We start from the raw sequence: 20,283 nt of genomic DNA on the forward strand, positions 1-20,283 counted from the left end.
CCCACCATCAGGTCAAACTACACTCACCGCAAAAGGGCTTCAAAATACACACACAGCAAACAGGACTGAAGAACACAAGTAAAACACTGACACAGAGGGAGTTGCAGTATAAGCGAACCAATAGCCCATAGTACCAGAACACACACACACACTTATGCATTTTCCGTAAAAGCTAAGAGAGCAAAGTCATTCTGGTATCACTTTCATCGCTTGGCCTCACCCTGTCTGAGCGGGAAAGGGAAAGAGAGAGGGAATGGTCTCAAGACCACAGAGAGTGTAGAGTGTGAGTGTGTGTGTGTGTGTGTCTCTCTCCCCTTGGCTAATTTACCTCCGAGAAGGGCCCAATAGAATCTTATGGTTTTCTATGCAGCTACACATCAGACACAGCATCTAGGCCTGGGGTCACAGGGGTCAACCCTTTATTCATATTCCTTCTTCGGTTCCTGCTTCAACAAACACACTTCTGTGTAAAATGACTGAACTGTGTTAACGGAGGGCAGCTAGCTGTAGTTAGCTTAACCCAACGACTCCCACTGTTGTGCCCCCACGTGATTTAGGACTTCTAACTTCTTTTAAAACATTGCGTGTTTGAGCTACAGACTCCTGGGTTGTACCGTTGGATTCGTCTATTTCATTTGCAAACCATTAGTCCGGGGGCTGAGTTAGAGCGGTGTTAGAGGGCGAATCCTGAAGGGGCCCAGAGGCCGGGTCTTTTTGACAGAAACGTTGGCAGAGTCCGAACGGTTTGAGCTAGAAACTATTAAACAGCCGTCTGTGAAAAGCTGAGGCTCCCAATAACACGCACGTGTAACGCGTTTCGCTTTATGGCGTCACTAGCTACGCAAGAGTCATTAGAATGTACGGGGTTCTTCTACACATCATAGGGAATCCCAGGGCATAGCGTCTAAAATAATAAGCTCACCTAGCTGTCGTCACAAACTCCAAACAGTTGTCACCGACCAGCTGGATATTAATTTCCCACTGAGCAAACCATTTCTGTACTTACAGCGTGCAGATCAATTCATTTTTAAGCAAGTGTTTTTTTGTTGCTTTGAAGGAAAGGCTGCCCATCAGCCTCTGCTGTGGCATGCAGACTGGCCTGTTCTTTTCGTGCCATCACTGGTGTCAGATGCCCTTAAGTAATGCCTCGCTCATGAGGAAAAATACATCGTCTCAATGTCCCAAAACGACAACAGGACTAATGAATAACCATGTTGTCTGCAGCAGAAGGGGCAACTAGGGGCTAGCTAGCATAGAATGATATGCTATTTAATGAAGTGGCTGCACATGAGGGGGAGAGGAGAGCTGGCAGAGAAGGGCATGCGTGCCCATTTCCAGTCTTCCCAAATGAGACCATTCCCCTCTTCTTCTCCTCCCCTGTTAACCCCAGCTATGCTAGCTAGCCCCTAGTTGCCCCTGGCTAACCCAGCTATGCTAGCTAGCCCCTAGTTGCCCCTGGCTAACCCCAGCTATGATAGCTAACCCCAGCTATGCTAGCTAACCCATAGTTGCCCCTGGCTAACCCCAGCTATGTTACCTAACCCCTAGTTGCCTCAGGCTAACCGCAGCTACGCTAGCTAGCCTCGAGTTGCTATGCGGACATGTTAGTGCCTGTTCGCCTTGGCTTGACATGGTTGGGTTGGCCTGTTTGGCCCGGTGTTCTCTGTCCTCTGCTCAGCAAGCCCGAGAAGCCCAGCATCAACAGAAGCCAAGCACGCACATGTCTCCACACATCAGTGTTCTAACAGAGAAAGAGGGAGAGAGAGAGAGAAAGCAAGAGCGGAGGGAGAGAGGGGAGAACAAGCGCGATGAATAAAGAGGGTGACTGAGGGCCGTTTCGGGATAAACATGCGTCTGTTCTGAGCAGCCCTTAGAGCAGTTTCCCTAAATGAACCAAACACTACAGACCAGGCCGGGCCTTCCCCCTGGACACTCACCAACTACACGCATAGCATTTCCCCAGAGATTCCACAGACAACGTTGAAGTTGCGGGGCAAGAGGGAGCTGCCTCGTTCAAATAGAGAGCATTCTACTGAGAGCACGAACGGTCCATGTAGATCAAGTCAACAGTAGCGCTCCCTCTTAGACACGCACAGACCTGTGTGTGTGTGTGTGTGTACACGTTTGTGTTCCTGTGCGTGTTGAAGGTTATAAATGCTCCTTTCTTGACAGGTCTTACGGTAAGCTGTGTGTTCTAGAGCCTCAGATCAATTCTAATATCCCCATAACTGACTTAAGACAGGGGTTTCCCAAAGTGGGGTCCACGGCCAGATTATAAATGAATATGACTAGTAACCGAGTTTGGACAAGAGATCTGTGGAATAAGTTGAGGGTGCAATGCACTGTAATATTATCAATCCTTGATGTTTTTAACTCTTAGAGATGCACAACATTGGCCTGTGAGGCTCACAGGGATATTGGTATACACAGTACGCCCACAATAATACATTTCTTCTTGTATTGCCCAAAAATGTTGTTTTTGAACATAGATGCACTGTAATTATTCACACCCGAGTGAACTCCCCAGTCCTTTTAAGCATACCCATAGCATGATGCAGTCACCACTATGTTTGAAAATATGGCAAGTCCCATTGTACTCAGGAATGTATCGGATTTGCCCTAAAAACATAACACTTTGTATTCAGGACAAAAATTGCTTTGCCACATTTTTTTGGAAGTATTACTTTAGTGCCAGGATGCATGTTTTGGAATAAAAATGATTCTGTAAAGGCTTCCTTCTTTTCACTCTGTCATTTAGGTTAGTATTGTGGAGTAACTACAATGTGTATCCATCCTCAGTTTTGTCCCATCACAGCCATTAAACTCTGCAACTGTTTAAACATCACCATTGGTTTCATGGTGAAATCCCTGGGCGGTTTCCTTCCTCTCTGGCAAATTAGATAGGAAGGACACCTGTATCCTTGTAGTGATTGGGTGTATTGATACACCATCCAAAGTGTAATTAATAACTTCACCATGCTCAAAGGGATATTGAAATGTCTGCTTCTTTTTGTTGTTGCTCTTCTTCGCAAGGCATTGGAAAACCTCCCTGGACTGTGGTTGAATCTGTGTTTGAAATTCACTGCTCAACTGAAGGACCCTACAGATAATTGCATGTGTGGGGTAGTCATTAAAACAATTGCGTTAAACACTATTATTCCACACAGAGTGAGTCCATGCAACTTAAGTGCCTTGATAAGCTAAGTATTACTCCTGAACTTACTTAGGCTTGCCATAACAAAGGGGTTCAATAGTTATTGACTCAAGACATTTCAGCAAAATGTTCCCTCGGATGCCAAAACGTTACTTCGCAGGGGCTGAGACTTGATTAGTCCGGCCATGCACTGCAGAAACTGCTCGTACGCAAAAAAAAATTCCAATGGCACTCTAAAGTAGGCGTTGTAGTCTGATATTATTAGGGTGGTCCCTGATGAATTTGATATCACAAAAGGGGTCCCAATGCAAAACAAGTTTGGGAACCCCTGACTTAAGACATCAGACATCCTCATAGACAAGGGCCTGGTGAGCAGGAGCCATAGCATAGTAGAACAAGCCTAGTAAAGAAAAAAAAAAAAGAGGGTAAAAGAACATTGTGGAAACAGAGAGAGCGCGGTAGAAAGGTAGTCGACTCAAATCCTGGCAAAGCAATCTTCTTTTAGTCCCTGCTCCAGCCAGCCAGGAGAATGCAGCGACAGCGAGACAAACAAAATATCCTATGTATCAATTCCACCATAACTGGATTACGCCGAGACAAACGCTGAGTTGTATGGTTTGTTACATTTTGAAAGCAATGGGCCAGACATTTTAAAGTGTTTTTTTTATTTATTTTTTAAATGGAGTCTCAGCGTAACTCCGTTATCATGGAATTGCCCTTATCCAGCTCTAGTCTATATCTTCAACTCTAACCAGGGTTGGGGTCATTGCAATTTTAATTCCAGTCAATTTATAAAAGTAAACCAAATTCCAATTCATACTGAATTGACTGGAATTAAAATGGATTTGTCCCCAACCCTGGCTCTAGCAAAGGAAACTCACTTACCTGGTCTAACAGTGGCACTGCATAAAGAACAACTGTTATTTGATTTTTTGGGGCCGAATTTTGGGAGTCAAGGAGGCCGATATTTAATATCATTAAATTTCCCAGAGACAGCCATGTATATATATTAAATGAATCAATATTCAAATCAATTAATTTGACTTTGTTTTTACCAAATTACATACTATACATGGTAATATTTTGGGGGGGAATGGTAAATCTCTTAATAAACTGGGTAAAGGAGCAGGACACTAACCCGTAGCTTGCTAGCTATGGACACTAACCCGTAGCTAGCAAGCTACCGGTATCTTGTTTTGTAACGTGCTGTAGCATGAGTTGGTAGCTAACAAGATGCAGTCCAGCCAGAGGTTCCTCGTCGACTTGCAACAGTTTGACACAAGAGGCGAACGTGCTCGCTCTACACAGCGGACATCGGCTGTGCCGATAGTCAAGGAAAGGCAAAAAATATCAGACCGATTATCAGTCGTTCTCTACCACGGAGTGTGTGTATGCGTGTGAGCGTGTGTGTGTGTGTGTGTGTGTGTGCGTACTTACAGACTAACCCTACCTGGTTGATCCTGCCAGTAGCATATGCTTGTCTCAAAGATTAAGCCATGCAAGTCTAAGTACACACGGCCGGTACAGGGAAAATGCAAATGGCTCATTAAATCAGTTTAAATCATTAACTCGTGCTGCAGGCTTTGGAGTCTGACAGACAGGCCGGACTTCAACGACCTGAGCAACCGGACTGGAGAGGAGCTCAGGTGGACACGGACTGATATGCAAACTGAGCCAGCGACGGCCTCTGACGCAATTGCAGATCGCTGTGTTGTCGTGGAGGCTTCGGTCACCCACGACGAAACATCCCATCCTACATCCAGGACCACGCTCCTATGTTATCAGACGGATATGCAGCTACTGCAAAACTGGACTGGCCTGAGGCTGCAGGCAAAAGTCGCTGCTCTGGACTGTGCTGACCACTCTGTCTGCCAGAATGCTGCCGTTGGCGAGGACATTCTCACCTTTTACTGTTAAGGCGAGGCTGCGAGTTCTACCAACAAAGTAGAACCTAGCACTCTGGTACCCTGCAAACCGTGACCCATTTTGTATTCTACATGAGTCAAATGTAATGGAGTCCATTGTCCATGTTGTGAATGGCTGCTGTTCATACAAGGATTTGTGCATTGCTAGACATGACCGCCGTGTTGACCTGACAGCCAGCGAGGTGAGACAAGTGGTCTCACCAACAGCACACATGCATGAACATTATTGTGTAAGGGGAAGCTGGTTTGATGTTGATATGTTTCCTGTTTTGGAAGTGGGCTGCTCATTGGACGGCTACATGGAGCAGGCCTTTGCAGAGAAGCTGCTTAAAATACCAGCCCCCCGTGGCACGCCGGGACAGCCTCGGGTGTAGGTGAATGATGGTGGTGCTGATATTCGGCAGTCTCGGCCACGTTCACAGGCTTGCAGTGCGTGGCCTCCAGATTGCGGGCCTGATAAAAACTAGGACAAAGCAGTTGGCTAGGTACTGCTCTGATTCAGCCGTCGTGGGCAGCCTAGCTGTTCGGAGAAGGGGGTGCTTTCTGTACCCTTGAGTGCCATGCATACAGGGACCTTTGAAATATTTTAATTATTTTGTGTCAATTTGATTGGTGGATTCAAATAAAGTTTTTTTAAAAGTGTGAGTGTGTGTGTGTGTGTGTGTGTGTGTGTGTGTGTGTGTGTGTGTGTGTGTGTGTGTGTGTGTGTGTGTGTGTGTGAGAGAGATGGATTGAGATGAGGACATGGCCGCTAACAAGCAATTGATAGCTGCTATGAAATGTACCAGCATATGTAGTTACAGCCTGAGTCAGAGGTAAAGGAGTAGCACTACTCAGACACACACAAATAAAATAACACACACATTGGTATAGGCCTACTCATGTTTATAAAACACACAATGCAGACATCCACACACACTTGGCTGTGTGTGACTAGGGCGTGACACACAGTAAATAGCCATGGCTGATGCGAGTTCATATCTAGCTCTATGAATCTCCCCTACAGCCATCTCTGCAGCCCATTTGAATGATGCAGTAACACCATATCAACAAGCATTGGCTTTTTTCGGCCACCAGCCCTGTTTCAGAGGGAAGTGGACTGCGGTGGGGGGACTACTGCAGAGGTGTGGAGGTCTTACTGGTTCTTTTACAGTGGCCGAAGCGTCGCGCAGGTGGGTGCTGCATTTCAGTAGTGGGCGATCCAGCCTACCCTACAGAGGAAGTGCCGATAAAGAGCTCCGTGGCCTGCTTGTCAGATGGCCTGCTTGTCAGATGGCCTGCTTGTCAGATGGCCTGCTTGTCACATGGCCTGCTTGTCAGATGGCCTGCTTGTCAGATGGCCTGCTTGTCAGATGGCCTGGCTGTACCGTGTAGGCTCCCTCCGATCGAACATACGACTTGTTCGAACTGCCTAGCATCGAAAGCGGTGAGAGACCATCGCGCATGAACTGCAGACCCCTAAAATGTTGTTAATTTAAAGCGACTGACACTGTACTTGTATTTTATGTAGCGCTTTTCATTACATCTAATATTATTACTACAGCTCGTCCCAAAAGGACACGGTTGCCCGCCGGTGATTCGGCCTAACATGCCCTCAGTCTGACAAGGGAGGGATCACATGTGCAAGCCCAATCCGATCAAACCTTCATTAGGCCACGTGGAGCCAGAGTTTGTGAAATGTTTGATGCTATTTGGAGCATCCCCCCCCTATTTTCTTAAGAGACTATGAAGATAGGATCAACTGTAGAAAACCCTGTCACAGTCACTCTCTCTGGCCCTGGGACATGGGCTCACAAACTGACATTCTAACTCTTGCAATAGGGGGATCCCTTGCCCCTATGGAGCCTGGCAGGCTATGGGGGCCATAAACTGGCCTCTCACAGCTCTGGCCCTAGACAATCAGATTGGTTGCTAGGGGCCCCTTATCACAGCATGGTGGTCAGCCAATCACAAGTAGTCAACTTGGGTCACAGAACCCCGACTTCTGCCTCTGAACTAAGCCTCCAGCAAGCAGTGGCAGAGTGAGGAGCGCTCTCATAAACCTCTTACCCTTCACATCACACTGCTCACCTATGCACACTTCTTTCCTCCTCTGGACTTTCCCTGTGTTAGTGCGTCCATGACAGACTAGACTTCATCGGTCATATTGGAACCAGCATACTACTGGGTATTGTAACTGTAGAGCACCCGAGTTGGCGCAGCGGTCTAAGGCACTGCATTTCAGTGCTAGAGGCGTCACTACAGACCCTGGTTCGATCCCGGGCTGTATCACAACCGGCCGTGATCGGGAGTCCCATAGGGCGGCGCACAATCGGCCCAGCGTCATCCGGCTTAGGGGAGGGTTTGGCCGGGGTAGGCCATCATGGTAAAATAAGAATTTGTTCTTAACCAACATGCCTAGTTAAATAAAAGGTTAAATAAAAATACAGTACTGCCTAGGCTCATTACCTGTATAGGCTTAAGATGGCCCCTGTTGTTATTGTTGTCATGGCCTTGTCCAATCCTTTGCATATAATGTTTATGCTAGCTACGTGAGTCCATTCGTTGCCTTCGCTATTTAGCAAGGCCTAGCGTACTAGCCAAGTGCTAATGTTACGGCTTCAGTTTGTATATAGTCTGCTATGTTCATTGCCATTGTGTTCTTGGTGTAATGCTAACGCCTTGAGGCGTCTGGCATGCTTCCCCGGTGAAAGAGTTCGGAAGAGTTTGTATATATATATTATGGCGCCATTTTGTGACGTTTTGGACTTCGGTGAGGGTTTTTTACCATTTCGGGCACACACACGCGCAATATTTTTTTGGAGGCAAGCTTAAGTCGGTGGCCAAAGTCTACGACCCTTCGTCTGTGATTAGTCAACAGTAGGGATTCTTCAATAAAGTACTTCGTCATTGAACAAGAGACGACTCATTTTAATGCAATTTTGTTATTGAGAATTCTGACTATTTTGAGGAAGTGTATACTGGCTATGGTGTCTCAAAACGGACAAAGTACTATTGCCACTTTTTATTTCTAGTTTTTCAAGCGAATGTCTTTTAATGGAGTATGCAAGCACACTCGTTCGGTTCGCCTAAACATTATGTATGCTTCCATTTCCTTGCTACTACAATGTATAGCTGCTGCAATGTATAGGCCCTACTGCTATTCCCCTGTCATTAGCCTACACGTGTTCATTGCTTAAACCATTGTTAGCTTAGCACTGCTACATATTCTTGTTTTTATCTTGTAGGTAACCAGTTTTACTCATCCCCTCCTGCTAAATTGGTGTGTGTGTGTCTTAATTAAGTGCGTGCAATAAAGTGTGTTCGCTCATTACCACGCCTTCGAACAGAGGCGCCGGCCCTACTTTCGGAGACCACCAACAGTTGGCGGCACTCTTTTTCATCAGTCTCCATGTTTGTCTGAGCAGGCAGACATATAGCCTGTGTTCTATCCACCACCCGCACTCAAATACAGCCATTGTTAAGGTCATGCACTCTAAAGCCAACACCACTTTGTCTAGCAGTTGTCATTTCTCTCTCTCTCATGTATTACCAATCCATCATTGAAAAGCAGGAGGGATTAAACATCTGTCGCGCCCGCCTGTTTCCCCCAGCAGGAAATGACATGTAGGCATTGCTGTGCAGCTCCCCTGTCATTTAACATCCTATTGAACCCTCAGCAATGAGTTCACCTGGCTTCAAAAGGGGTACATTTGGTCATGGGACCAACATACACAAGAATACAACACACCGAAACCCCAATCCAAAACCCCAATCCTCTGTGTGAAGGTCTTGACAACAAGCTGTTGCACACTAGAAGTAGAAAGTGAAGGGAAAAGGGGATACCTAGTCAGTTGCACAACTGAATGCATTCAACCGAAATGTGTCTTCAGAGGCGGTGGGTGGCTAAATTAAATCGACATCCACGTCATTGGCGCCCGGGAGCAGTTGTTGTTGGGGGTTAAATGCCTTGCTCAAGGGCACAACAGATGTTTACCTTGTCGGCTCCTACACGCCAGGCTACCTTCCGCACCCAGATGGACCCACACCAGAGCTCCAGGACAGGTAAATACCATTGTTGGACAAGAAGAATATAGAGATAAAACTGTCAGAATGGAAAAGTAAAAAAAAATATATATAACAAAAATTTAAATAGCAAGCAATACCTATGATCATAACTGATCATAATAATAATTGATCGTAACTGGATGAAAGTGAGCAATCTCCACGCATCAGAGTAGAACGTTGGTGTGGTGTAGTTAACGACGCTCCAAGGCCTGGGATATCATATTACCAGCTACAGTGCGCATATTTCTCCTGTTTGTAAAGATGATCTAAAATCCAACCAGAAACCTTCCCTCTGTGCGCTGAAATAAACTGCCCGATGTCATTCTTGATGAGTGTGGACATTTCTAAATCGAAAGTGAATTTCTAAAAAACAAAGGTGAAATCAGCTAGGCTAGCGAATATCAAGTCTATGACCCAGAGGCGTGACCGCTGCGTGATAGATTGTTTACTGTGTTGCTAGGCAACGCAATGGCAGCGAGCGGGCCACTCTTAGAAATAGAATGAATAGAACAGGCTTGGAAGCTCTAAACCTGGCAATTTGACTGGTAAACTCATTGGTACACTGGCAAAGGCTGACTGTGATGCAATCATTTCCATGGTATTTTGAAATGTTCCATCAACTGATGCTGGATTGCCATGGTAATGTACAATGCTCACTCAAATGAGGCCAACTGATGTGGCTCATGCCATGGAATGTATTTTTTGTAATGTCAGTCGAGTTGATTCAACAAATCACAGCAGAGATTGAAGGGTACACTTCCTGCTTTTTACTTCCTGGCATGGGCACACTCAAAATGTCTGCCAGTCTACCGATTATGCCATCATTGACTTGAACGGAGACACCCTTTCTATTCATTCTATTTCTATGGGGCAACTGCTACAGTCAGCAGGAGGCAGAAAATTTGCCTTCATTTTGCAATTTGAACGGTTAAACTGTGCCCATGGTAATTTGCTTGACCCAAAAAACGTTACCAAAAATTCTATGATCGTCACAGCCCTAGTGAAACATGAACATGATGGCCTTACAAGATTATAAACAGGTCTTAGCTAGCTACTTTGCATTAAAGTGCCTACCTTAAGCCATTTGATCCCTGCAATTTGATGATTCATTGAATGAGCTATACCCACCCTGCATCCCACTGCTGGCTTGCCTCTTAAGTTAAGCAGGGTTGGTCCCTGGATGGGCGACCAGATGCTGCTGTAAGTGGTGTTGGAGGGCCAGTGGGAGGCACTCTTTCCTCTGGTCTAAAAAAAACAACATCCCAGGGCAGTGATTGGGGACATTGCCCTGTGTAGGGTGCAGTCTTTCGGCTGGGACGTTAAATGGGTGTCCTGACTCTCTGTGGTCACTAAAGATCCCATTGCACTTATCGTAAGAGTAGGGGTGTTAACACCGGTGTCCTGGCTAAATTCCCAATCTGGCCCTCATACCATTATGGCCACCTAATCATCAAAGCTTCCAATTGGCTGATTCATCCCTGTAACTATTCCCTGGGTTATTGCCTTAAATAAAAATGTGTTCCTAGTCAACTTACCTGGTAAAATAAAAGGTTAAATAAAATAAGTCAAGGGGTATGAATACTTTCTGAAGCCACTTTATGTTGACAATATAAAGACTGTAGATGGTAATTGTCAAACATGACTGGCGTTAAGCCTATATTTATGTAATTAAAATTTGGCTACATTTTCTGGCGCCTCAATCATTTCAGCATTTGTTTGGACATGAGTCTGTACCCAGTATGCATATCACCTACATTTTGACATGTATGCTTTTTTATGTACGTACATGAAAAATGTATTTAAATATTATTCCAATGTTGGCCTCTCTGGAGTAATTGTTTGACATTGTGATTGCGGTAATCACAAAGTTATCCGATATACACACACACTAATGCTAGTGGCTGAATGGACGCAAGACCCAGCAAAGTTCCAACATCTAGTGAAAGCCTTCCCAGAAGAGTGGAGGCTGTTATAGCAGCAAGGGGGACCAACTCCATATGAATGCCCATGATTTTGGAATGAGATGGTCGATGAGCAGGTGTCCACATACTTTTGTTAACGTAGTGGTATATTCTTCTTGTCCGACTATTTTTTGAAGTATTTAAAGTATCCAGCTAGCGACTGGAACGAGCTGCAAAAAAAGCAAAAAAAACCCACTCAAACTGGACAGTTTTATCTCCATCTCTTCACTCAAAGACTCAATCATTGATACTGACACTTGTGGCTGCTTCGCACGATGTATGGATGTCTCTACCTTCTTGCCCTTTGTGCTGTTGTCTGTGCCCAATAATGTTTGTACCATGTTTTGTGCTGCTACCATGTTGTGTTGTTGTCACGTGTTGCTGCCATGCTGTGCTGTCATCATAGGTCTCTCTTTACGTAGTGTTGTGGCGTCTCCCTTGTCGTGATGTGTGTTTTGTCCTAGATTTGTAACCCCAGCTCCCATCCCCGCAAGAAGGCCTTTTGCCTTTTGGTAGGCCGTCATTCTAAATAACAATTTGTTCTTAACTGACTTGCCTAGTTAAATAAAAAGGCTACATTTTATACAAGAGGACAAGCATTAATGTCGAGGCCTGCATCAACAACTCCCACATTGCCTCATCTCTATCCATCCTTTCCCTTCCTCCACCAGTCATGGTCCTGTCAACCTTCTCTTCATCACGTGACCCCGTCATGGGTTCCCTTTTCACCCTCTTCTTCCCTCCACCAGTCTCTCTGGGTACCTCCCTCCACCAGTCTCTCTGGGTACCTCCCTCCACCAGTCTCTCTGGGTACCTCCCTCCACCAGTCTCTCTGGGTACCTCCCTCCACCAGTCTCTCTGGGTACCTCCCTCCACCAGTCTCTCTGGGTACCTCCCTCCACCAGTCTCTCTGGGTACCTCCCTCCACCAGTCTCTCTGGGTACCTCCCTCCACCCCATCGTTCCCTGCATCATTAAGCTTTTCATCCCTGTATCATAACCCCACGAGAAGCTCCCATAGCGCCCCCTCTCCTTCACTCCATCGCTCCTCCATCTGTCTGTGGGTCCTTCTCGCCTTCCTTCCTTCCTTATCAGTTAGGGACATATTGCCCCGTCGCCATCTATTCCTCTTTCCCTCCCTCTATCCATCAGTCCTGGTCCTATCGTCTTCTCCATGTCATCCCTCCATTCATTGTGGCTGTGTCATCCTTCACCCTGCATCGTCTGTATTCATAGTGATTACACGCTTTGTTAACTCATTCAAGACTCCGCTCTCAGGAGTGACGCACTCTGGACAAGGGCAAAGACGCTTTGCATGCAGTCAGGTCTCGCACACACACCAGCAGCTATAGCTCAGCATTCAACGCCATAGTACCCGCCAAGCCCATCATTAAGCTTGGGGCCCAGGGTCTGAACCACACACTGTGCAACTGGGTCCTGGACTTCCTGACGGGCCGACCGCAGGTGGTGAAGGTAGGAAACAACACCTCCACTTCGCTGATCCTCAACACAGGGGACCCACAAGGGTGCGTGCTCAGCCCCCTCCTGTACTCTCTGTTCACCCATGACTGCGTGGCCACACACGCCTCCAACTCAATCATCAAGTTTGCAGACAACAAAAAACAGTAGTAGACCTGATTACCAACAATGACAAAACAGCCTACAGGGAGGAGGTGAGGGCCCTGGGAGGGTGGTGCCAGGAAAATAACCTCTTACTCAGCGTTAACAAAACAAAAGATCTGATCGCGGACTTCAGGAAACAGCAGAGAGAGCGAGCAAATTGCAGTGAGAGAGAAGCATAGGGGGTGAGAGAAATATAAATATTTTTCCAAGAAAAAGAAAATACATTAGTCATCACCACCACATCAACAAGGCGACGAATGTCAGATACAAACCAATTAGTCGAAGCCGGTGCCTGGTTCATATACTGGCAGGGATTCCAATGGGGCGGTGACTGCCTTGTTGTTGTTATCTCTCAGCCAGAATGTCAAGCGGAGGAGAACCACCCAAACAGCAGGCCTCCACCCCTTCCTCTGCCCTCACACTGACTGGGCTAGGGCGGCACACCTTTCAGTGGGGACCCCTGCCTTGACACTGCCGGGGCAGACAAAGGAAGTGTTCTGTTCCTGTGCTGTGTTCTAGATCCTGCCTGGGAAATGATATCAGTGGTGGCCCAGGACCACAAGACAAGCAGACAGTGAGAGAAGCTGTGTGTCTGTATGAAGACGGACCACTGATCTCTCCGTAACCTCACTCACGAATAACAGACGGACGGACAGACAGGCGAGCTCTTTCAAATGTACTTCGATATGCCGTGTGACAATACATAGACCGCTTCTACACAGAATGAAGCTGCGACAGATTAAAATAATACCAGAAAATACAGGAGGGTTTACATTATAAAAACACACAGCAAGTGACTGGCAGTTAGGCTAAGAGTTTATTGAGAGGTCGATATCCACACGAGCTGATGCACTCCTTGAGTGAGCTCAAACAGAAAAATGCATTTGTCTGCTAATCACGTACATATGTTCTGAGCTTATCACGCCATGGCAAAGTTGTCAATTACATTTTCATTACTCTCCTCTCTTTGCAGGCAAATATGAATCAGACTCTGCCCTTGCCTGATTCACCAGCATTTGCATTGTAAATATTGTGTGACTAAGTCAGGAAACAAAATCTGTAGTCAAGAAACAAATAAGGCCAATGGATTGTTCCACCTCAAAAAGCACAAGAAAGAGGATTGACACCCGCCATGTCAAAGTTTTCTGAAATCATTTGTTGTTAGAAAAATAAGATTATCATTCCATGGATTCCTCACACTCCATGCCAATACCACATCAACAACGAGTATATAGTATCAGTTCTCTATGTTTGACAAGTAGTATGGAGCTGTGGCTTAGAGTACTGTTTCTTCATCCTATGTAATGTATTCTCAATGAATGTGGTGATGTTTTCCCCCCCTGTTCAGAGAAATGTGTATATAGCTCATGCATAAAACTATGTGCACATTTTCCCACTAGAAATGTGTTTCCATCAAATGTACTTGTTGTGGAAAAAAGGTTGTGCGTGATGACGTAGTGCACATAAATACAAGTTAAATGGGTTTCCTCTACTGATGGTTGTCACAAAAACAAAAAATGATATAGCAAGTGTGGCCACTCACGTATTGGCACATGCACTCTAGCCAACTGAGTGCAGATACACGTATAGCCTACATCAGGGGTCTCCAACCCTGTCCTGAAGAGCTACCCTCCTGTAGGTTTTCACAAGCCCAGTTAAAACTAACCTGGTTCAGTTTATCAGCCAGCTAATTATTAGAATTAGGTGTGCTAGATTAGGGTTGGAGTGAAAACCTACAGGACGGTAGCTCTCCAGGAACAGGATGGATGATAAGATTATTATGGACAAAAGAGTGAGATTATTTTTTATCCGTGAAACTGCAACCCAGCATCGATGATCATGTCACCAGAATAAGACCCTCGAAATGTATTGGAAAAGGAGCATCAAGCATATCACCCACGCAAAATGTCTGTAGGTAGAACGAATTATGCACAAAATGTCAAATGCTTTTATGCCCAAATACCCCACCTTGTCTAGTGTATTATGTTTTGTAAACATTTGTAAAGTTTACAGGGGGGGAAAAAATGCTGTTTCCATCAGGCCTGTCATATGTTTTTTTATCCAACATTACTCACATTAAAAGGTTGAATGGAAACCTCGTTATTGAAGTTGTCAGGTTCACCAGTTTCTGACCATTAGGTGGTGCTGTTCGTGCTATTAGGTAATTATTTTATTTTTTTAGAATCCCCCTCGTTAAAGGGATAGTTCACCAAAATGATATATTGGTTTTCTATGGACCAGCTATGACAGCAACCCATGCTTTGGTTGTTTACCTGGCCACTGTTTCAAATGCTAACTTCTTAATGTGTGTCACAAATCCAAAGCAAGTCCATGGTACATATATTAGCATTTTCACGCTTCATGTGGCATTTCATTCAAATAATGTTTCCCCAATGCTTATCTTATCTGTTTCCAACTACAGAAACGATTTCAGAACAATCTGAGATGGTATCACGGCTTGCTGAAATTACATGGAACGACCCCAATGGGAGAATACACTTGTCTTGCAATGTCTCAACAACAACAACAAAATGCATGAAATGAAATGTATGTATTCACTACTGTAAGTCGGTCTGGATAAGAGCGTCTGCTAAATGACTAAAATGTAAATGTCTCACGTCATGATGGAAAGACAGGACTGGGCATGGAAGTATAATACAATTCAAAATCGCTCCCTCCCTACCCCTACAGATGATACATGTGACCTGTCAAAAACCAAGCCAGAAACTGAGCTACAACTCTACAATCCATTATTATCAAACAAGCTACAAGATATACAAGTCCCATCTTCAGAGCTAGAACTCTAAAGGCGGAAGTGTCACCCAGAAAATAAAGTGACAGGTCAGCATCGCATTCGCAACGAGGTGTCAATTCCCACGATGACGTCGCCACACACCTGGCTTGCCTGTAGTTACAGCACAATTGACCGAAACAAACTACACCGTCATGATAACCTCTAAAAATGTATTTGCTCAACCAAAATATGATACATTGTGGCTATGATCTAACATGTACTTTAGACGCGTAGGAAAACGTAACAAAATCAGCACAAGTCACCGTGCCTGTGTACAGCCAGCTAGCTAGCTCCCGCTAACTTGTTACCTAAACTAGCCAATTTACAGTGAAGACGAAGTCAACGTAGTAAGCAAAACCTAGCTGGCTAAATAGTTAGCTTGTTTCCATGTTGAAATCTGATCGAAACGTTAGCCAAACAATGCACCTTGCGAGGGAAATGACGTTACACAGAACACGGCGAGTCCGATAAATCTAGCTACCTGAAAACTAACTAGTTAGATATCTAGTTAACGTTAGTGTAGCCTGCGTGACGGGCTTCTATAAAAATACATTTTCACGACCTAATCTTCTTGGCCACTTACTGTACAACGTCAGGCCACACTGCACCGGATGCTCAAAATAGCTTCTCGCCGGTTAATGTTACCGCGTTTGCCAAAAATGAGAACATGCCATGATGATATCTACAGTACTTAGGTAGCTAGACATCCAGAGGAAAGGGGAGTCATTACCACCATAATAGTATTATGTATCGTGCATTTTCTGATAGTAAAAGAGCTAAACATCGTTTGTTTTGTAGCTGTCAAATATTACCGGCCACAAAAGAGATTAGTAACTGGTACTGTAACGTTATGTGCTGTCAACGGGAAAGGGCTAGCTGTACTCACCCCATTAACCAATCCATGATGTTTGTAACTTGGGTAGGGATAAATCCGCCAAGGCTGCTGGAGGCGACCCCCTTACTTTATCCGGGCACCCCTCGCTTCCCCGCCTGGCCCCGACTCCCGTCTCTTCGTGGATCGGTTTCTCCCTGTGCCTAATTCGTTCGTCAAATGTCAAAAACGTATCGCTGGTGTCCTTGTTCTGAACCTGAGCCTAGATAACTACAAGAACATGAACAGCTAGCTACCTAGTCGGAGCCGTGGTGCTGCGCTGAGTGAGAGGAGCGCAGCATTGAGTGACTTTGAGCTCGAAGACGAGTGGAGAAGAGCGGGCAAAAGTCTCGGTCCAATTTCCAGTCAGCGAGGTATCCTGCTGGGGCTTCGCTTTACGTCCCTGTCCGCTGGAGTGTCGAATGTCCTTCGCAGACTGCAGGACCGAATGAATCGAGTCTTGCGATGCAACTAGTCTAGCTAGCAACACTCTGTCATGAATCCTTGTACTGTATTAGCTCTGGAGCTCAAACCGCTAGCTACAGCAATCTTCAGCTGCTGCGAACGAAATCCGGAAGTAAACACTGATCCGACCATAGAGAGATAGATAGATAGAGGACTCTAGTGCCCAAAAGCAGTTTTAGAATGTATTAATTTAACTAGGCAAGTCAGTTAATAATACATTCTTATTTACAATGACTGAGAATGAGCAGAGCAATTCAGGAATGTCACACTTTTGAAGTAATGTTAGTCAGCTGGGTGGGACTTCCAATGGGTTACGGAAGGATCACATAATTGCATCCACTTCATCAGGAGGGATCAGCCAATGAATTATACTTGTGAACAAACATTCCATCATAACTCCAAATGGCAGTAAATTGTCAACCTTGGCTTTATACCTGTTCAAACAGCACACTCCGGGTGGCAGTTTGCACCCTTTCAGTTTGTTTACCAACCATAGAAGTAGTAGAAGAAGAAAATGGACTACTTCAAAATGTAGAGGGCCTCAGTGGCGCTGCCCATGCTCTCACAGATGCCATAGTGGGACAGATAAAATGTTGTGTCCTCTAACTATCTCTATGGGTCCAACCGAGCCCATTCCTCGTGAGTCTGCGTGGTGAGATTTGGAAATCAATGGGATATGTAGTTCTAAGAAGACCCATTTTCCTTCAACTTGCTTCCATAGACTTAGATAGAAGACGCAGCTTTGTATCTGTCCCATTATGGAGGCTGTGAGACGACGAGCAGCGCCATACGTTTAGAGACAGAAGAGGAAGCGAGACATCCCACTCACAAATGTTTCTGTTTCAATGGAAGTCTATGAACTAAGTAGACCAGACCCAGCTGCTATCGCATTGGTGTCTAATGGTAAACGGCCTGAGTGAACTATCTTAATTTATCCACCATATTCGATATGGTATGAGAGTACCCACTGGGCATAGACATCAAATCAACGTCTATTCCACATTGGTTCAACCTAATTTAATTGAAACGACTTGGAAACAATATTGATTAAACCAGTGTGCGTCCAGTGGGTAGTTACCGTTGCAAGTCCCATACTGTTTTTGAATGGGCTTTAAGCTTATATAATCAAATTTATGGAAACACGGTCATATAGGATATATATACAATTATATTCGTATTTGTGTATTGATTTGCTCATACCCAATGCATTGAATCAAAATACTTGACGAATTAGAAAAGTGTCAATGGAACTACAACTCCTGCAGCCTTGATAGCATGCCGTAGCGTGCCTGCTTGAGCTGAGGACGGTAAGAACCCGTTAGTTACAGGCTGTTTTCTATTAGATTGAATGTTGCCAGCAAGGACTTTTGGAAAATGCAACAAAAAAATGTGTTTATTTATAGACCAGCATGGTGTCAAAAATGAGACATACAGCTGGTGGGAGGCGTATAACGTGAATGGCTAGCAACCCAAAGTTTGCATGTTCGAATCTCATCACGGACAACTTTATAATTTCCCAACAAATGTTACATTTAAAAAAATTCACAACAAAGCATCCTTCTCTCATGCTGCCAAACATGCCCTCGTAAAACTGACCATCTTACCGATCCTCGACTTTGGCGATGTCATTTACAAAATAGCCTCCAACACCCTACTCAACAAATTGGATGCAGTCTATCACAGTGCCATCCGTTTTGTCACCAAAGCCCCATATACTACCCACCACTGCGACCTGTACGCTCTCGTTGGCTGGCCCTCGCTTCATATTCGTCACCAAACCCACTGGCTCCAGGTCATCTACAAGACCCTGCTAGGTAAAGTCCCGCTTTATCTCTGCTCGCTGGTCACCATAGCTGCACCCAACCGTAGCACGCGTTCCAGCAGGTATATCTCACTTGTCACCCCCAAAGCCAATTCCTCCTTTGGCCGCCTCTCCTTCAAGTTCTCTGCTGCCATTGACTGGAACGAACTACAAAAATCTCTGAAACTGGAAACACTTATCTCCCTCACTAGCTTTAAGCACCAGCTGTCAGAGCAGCTCCCAGATCACTGCACCTGTACATAGCCCATCTATAAATAGCCCAAACAACTACCCCTGCCCCTAGTGTATTTATTTATTTATTTTGCACCTTTGCACCCCAGTATTTCTACTTTGCACACTCCATCTACTGTCAAATCTACCATTCCATTGTTTTAATTGCTATATTGTATTTACTTCGCCACCATGGCCTATTTATTGCCTTTACCTCCCTTATCTCACCTAATTTGCTCACATTGTATATAGACTTGTTTTTCTACTGTATTATTGACTGTGTGTTTGTTTTACTCCATGTGTAACTCTGTGTTGTTATATGTGTCTAACTGCTTTGCTTTATCTTGGCCAGGTCGCAGTTGTAAATGAGAACTTGTTCTCAACTTACCTACCTGGTTAAATAAAGGTTAAATAAATATAATAAATAAATAATTGTAGCTAATTAGCAAATGTGCAACTACTTACTAGCTACTTTGCAACAACTTAGCTAACCATAACCTTAACCCTTAACACCTAGCTAACATTAGCATTAGCCACCTAGACAACAAGAAATTGGAATTCGTAACATATCATATGTTTTGCAAATTCATATGTTGTACGAATTACAATTCGTAACATATTACCTTCTAGTTATTTAGCAGACGCTCTTATTCAGAGCGACTTACAGGAGTAATTAGGGTTATGTGCCTTGCTCAAGGGTACATCGATAGACTTTTCATCTAGTCAGCTCAGGGATTCAAAACCTCTAGGCTACCTGCCGCCCTATTGTATGAATTGTAATTTGTAACATATCATATGAGATGGATGATGGACATCCACAAATGAATACATACCAAACGAAATGTCAGTGGTGGAAAAAGTACCCAATTGTCATACTTGAGTAAAAGTATAAATACCTTAATAGAAAATGACTCAAGTAAAAGTGTAAGTCAGCCATTAAAGTACAACTTGAGTAAAAGTCTAGAAGTATTTGATTTTAAATATACTTAAGTATCAAAAGTAAATGTAATTACTAAAATATACTTAAGTATTAAAAGTAAATGTAATTACTAAAATACACTTAAGTATCAAAAGTAAAAGTATAAATAATTAAAAATTCCTTATATTAAGCAAAGCAGACAGCACCATTTTCTTGTTTTTAAAATTTACAGATAGCCAGGGGCACACTCCAACACTTAGCCATTATTTACAAATGATGCATTTGTGTTTAGTGAGTCCACCAGACCAGAGGCAGTAGGGATGACCACGTGTTCTTTTGATAAATGCGTTAATTTGACAATTTTCCTGTCCTGCTAAGCATTCAAAATGTAACACATGCTTTTGGTTTTCAGGGAAAATGTTACGAGTAAAAAATACAATATTTTCTTTACGAATGTAGTGAAGTTAACATAAAAGTTGTCCCACATATAAAT

At 44.4% G+C, this 20,283-nt stretch overlaps 1 protein-coding gene across 2 annotated transcripts in view; it reads right to left on the reverse strand.

Moving 5' to 3' along the window:
* LOC106561048 (MOB kinase activator 2) overlaps window positions 1-16,950 on the reverse strand; it is an 82,443-nt gene extending 65,493 nt beyond the window's left edge. Inside the window, exon 1 of one of the 2 annotated variants that reach the window (XM_045688099.1) lies at window positions 16,390-16,950. In XM_045688099.1, the coding sequence (XP_045544055.1) occupies window positions 16,390-16,406 (17 nt within the window). In that variant the 5' untranslated portion in view covers window positions 16,407-16,950. The remainder of the gene's footprint in view (window positions 1-16,389) is intronic. The other variant, XM_014124629.2, reaches the window with a different exon arrangement.
* Between the last annotated feature and the right edge of the window lie 3,333 nt (window positions 16,951-20,283).

The sequence above is a fragment of the Salmo salar genome, chromosome ssa10 (genome assembly GCF_905237065.1).
Source record: "Salmo salar chromosome ssa10, Ssal_v3.1, whole genome shotgun sequence".
NCBI classification, from domain to species: domain Eukaryota; kingdom Metazoa; phylum Chordata; class Actinopteri; order Salmoniformes; family Salmonidae; genus Salmo; species Salmo salar.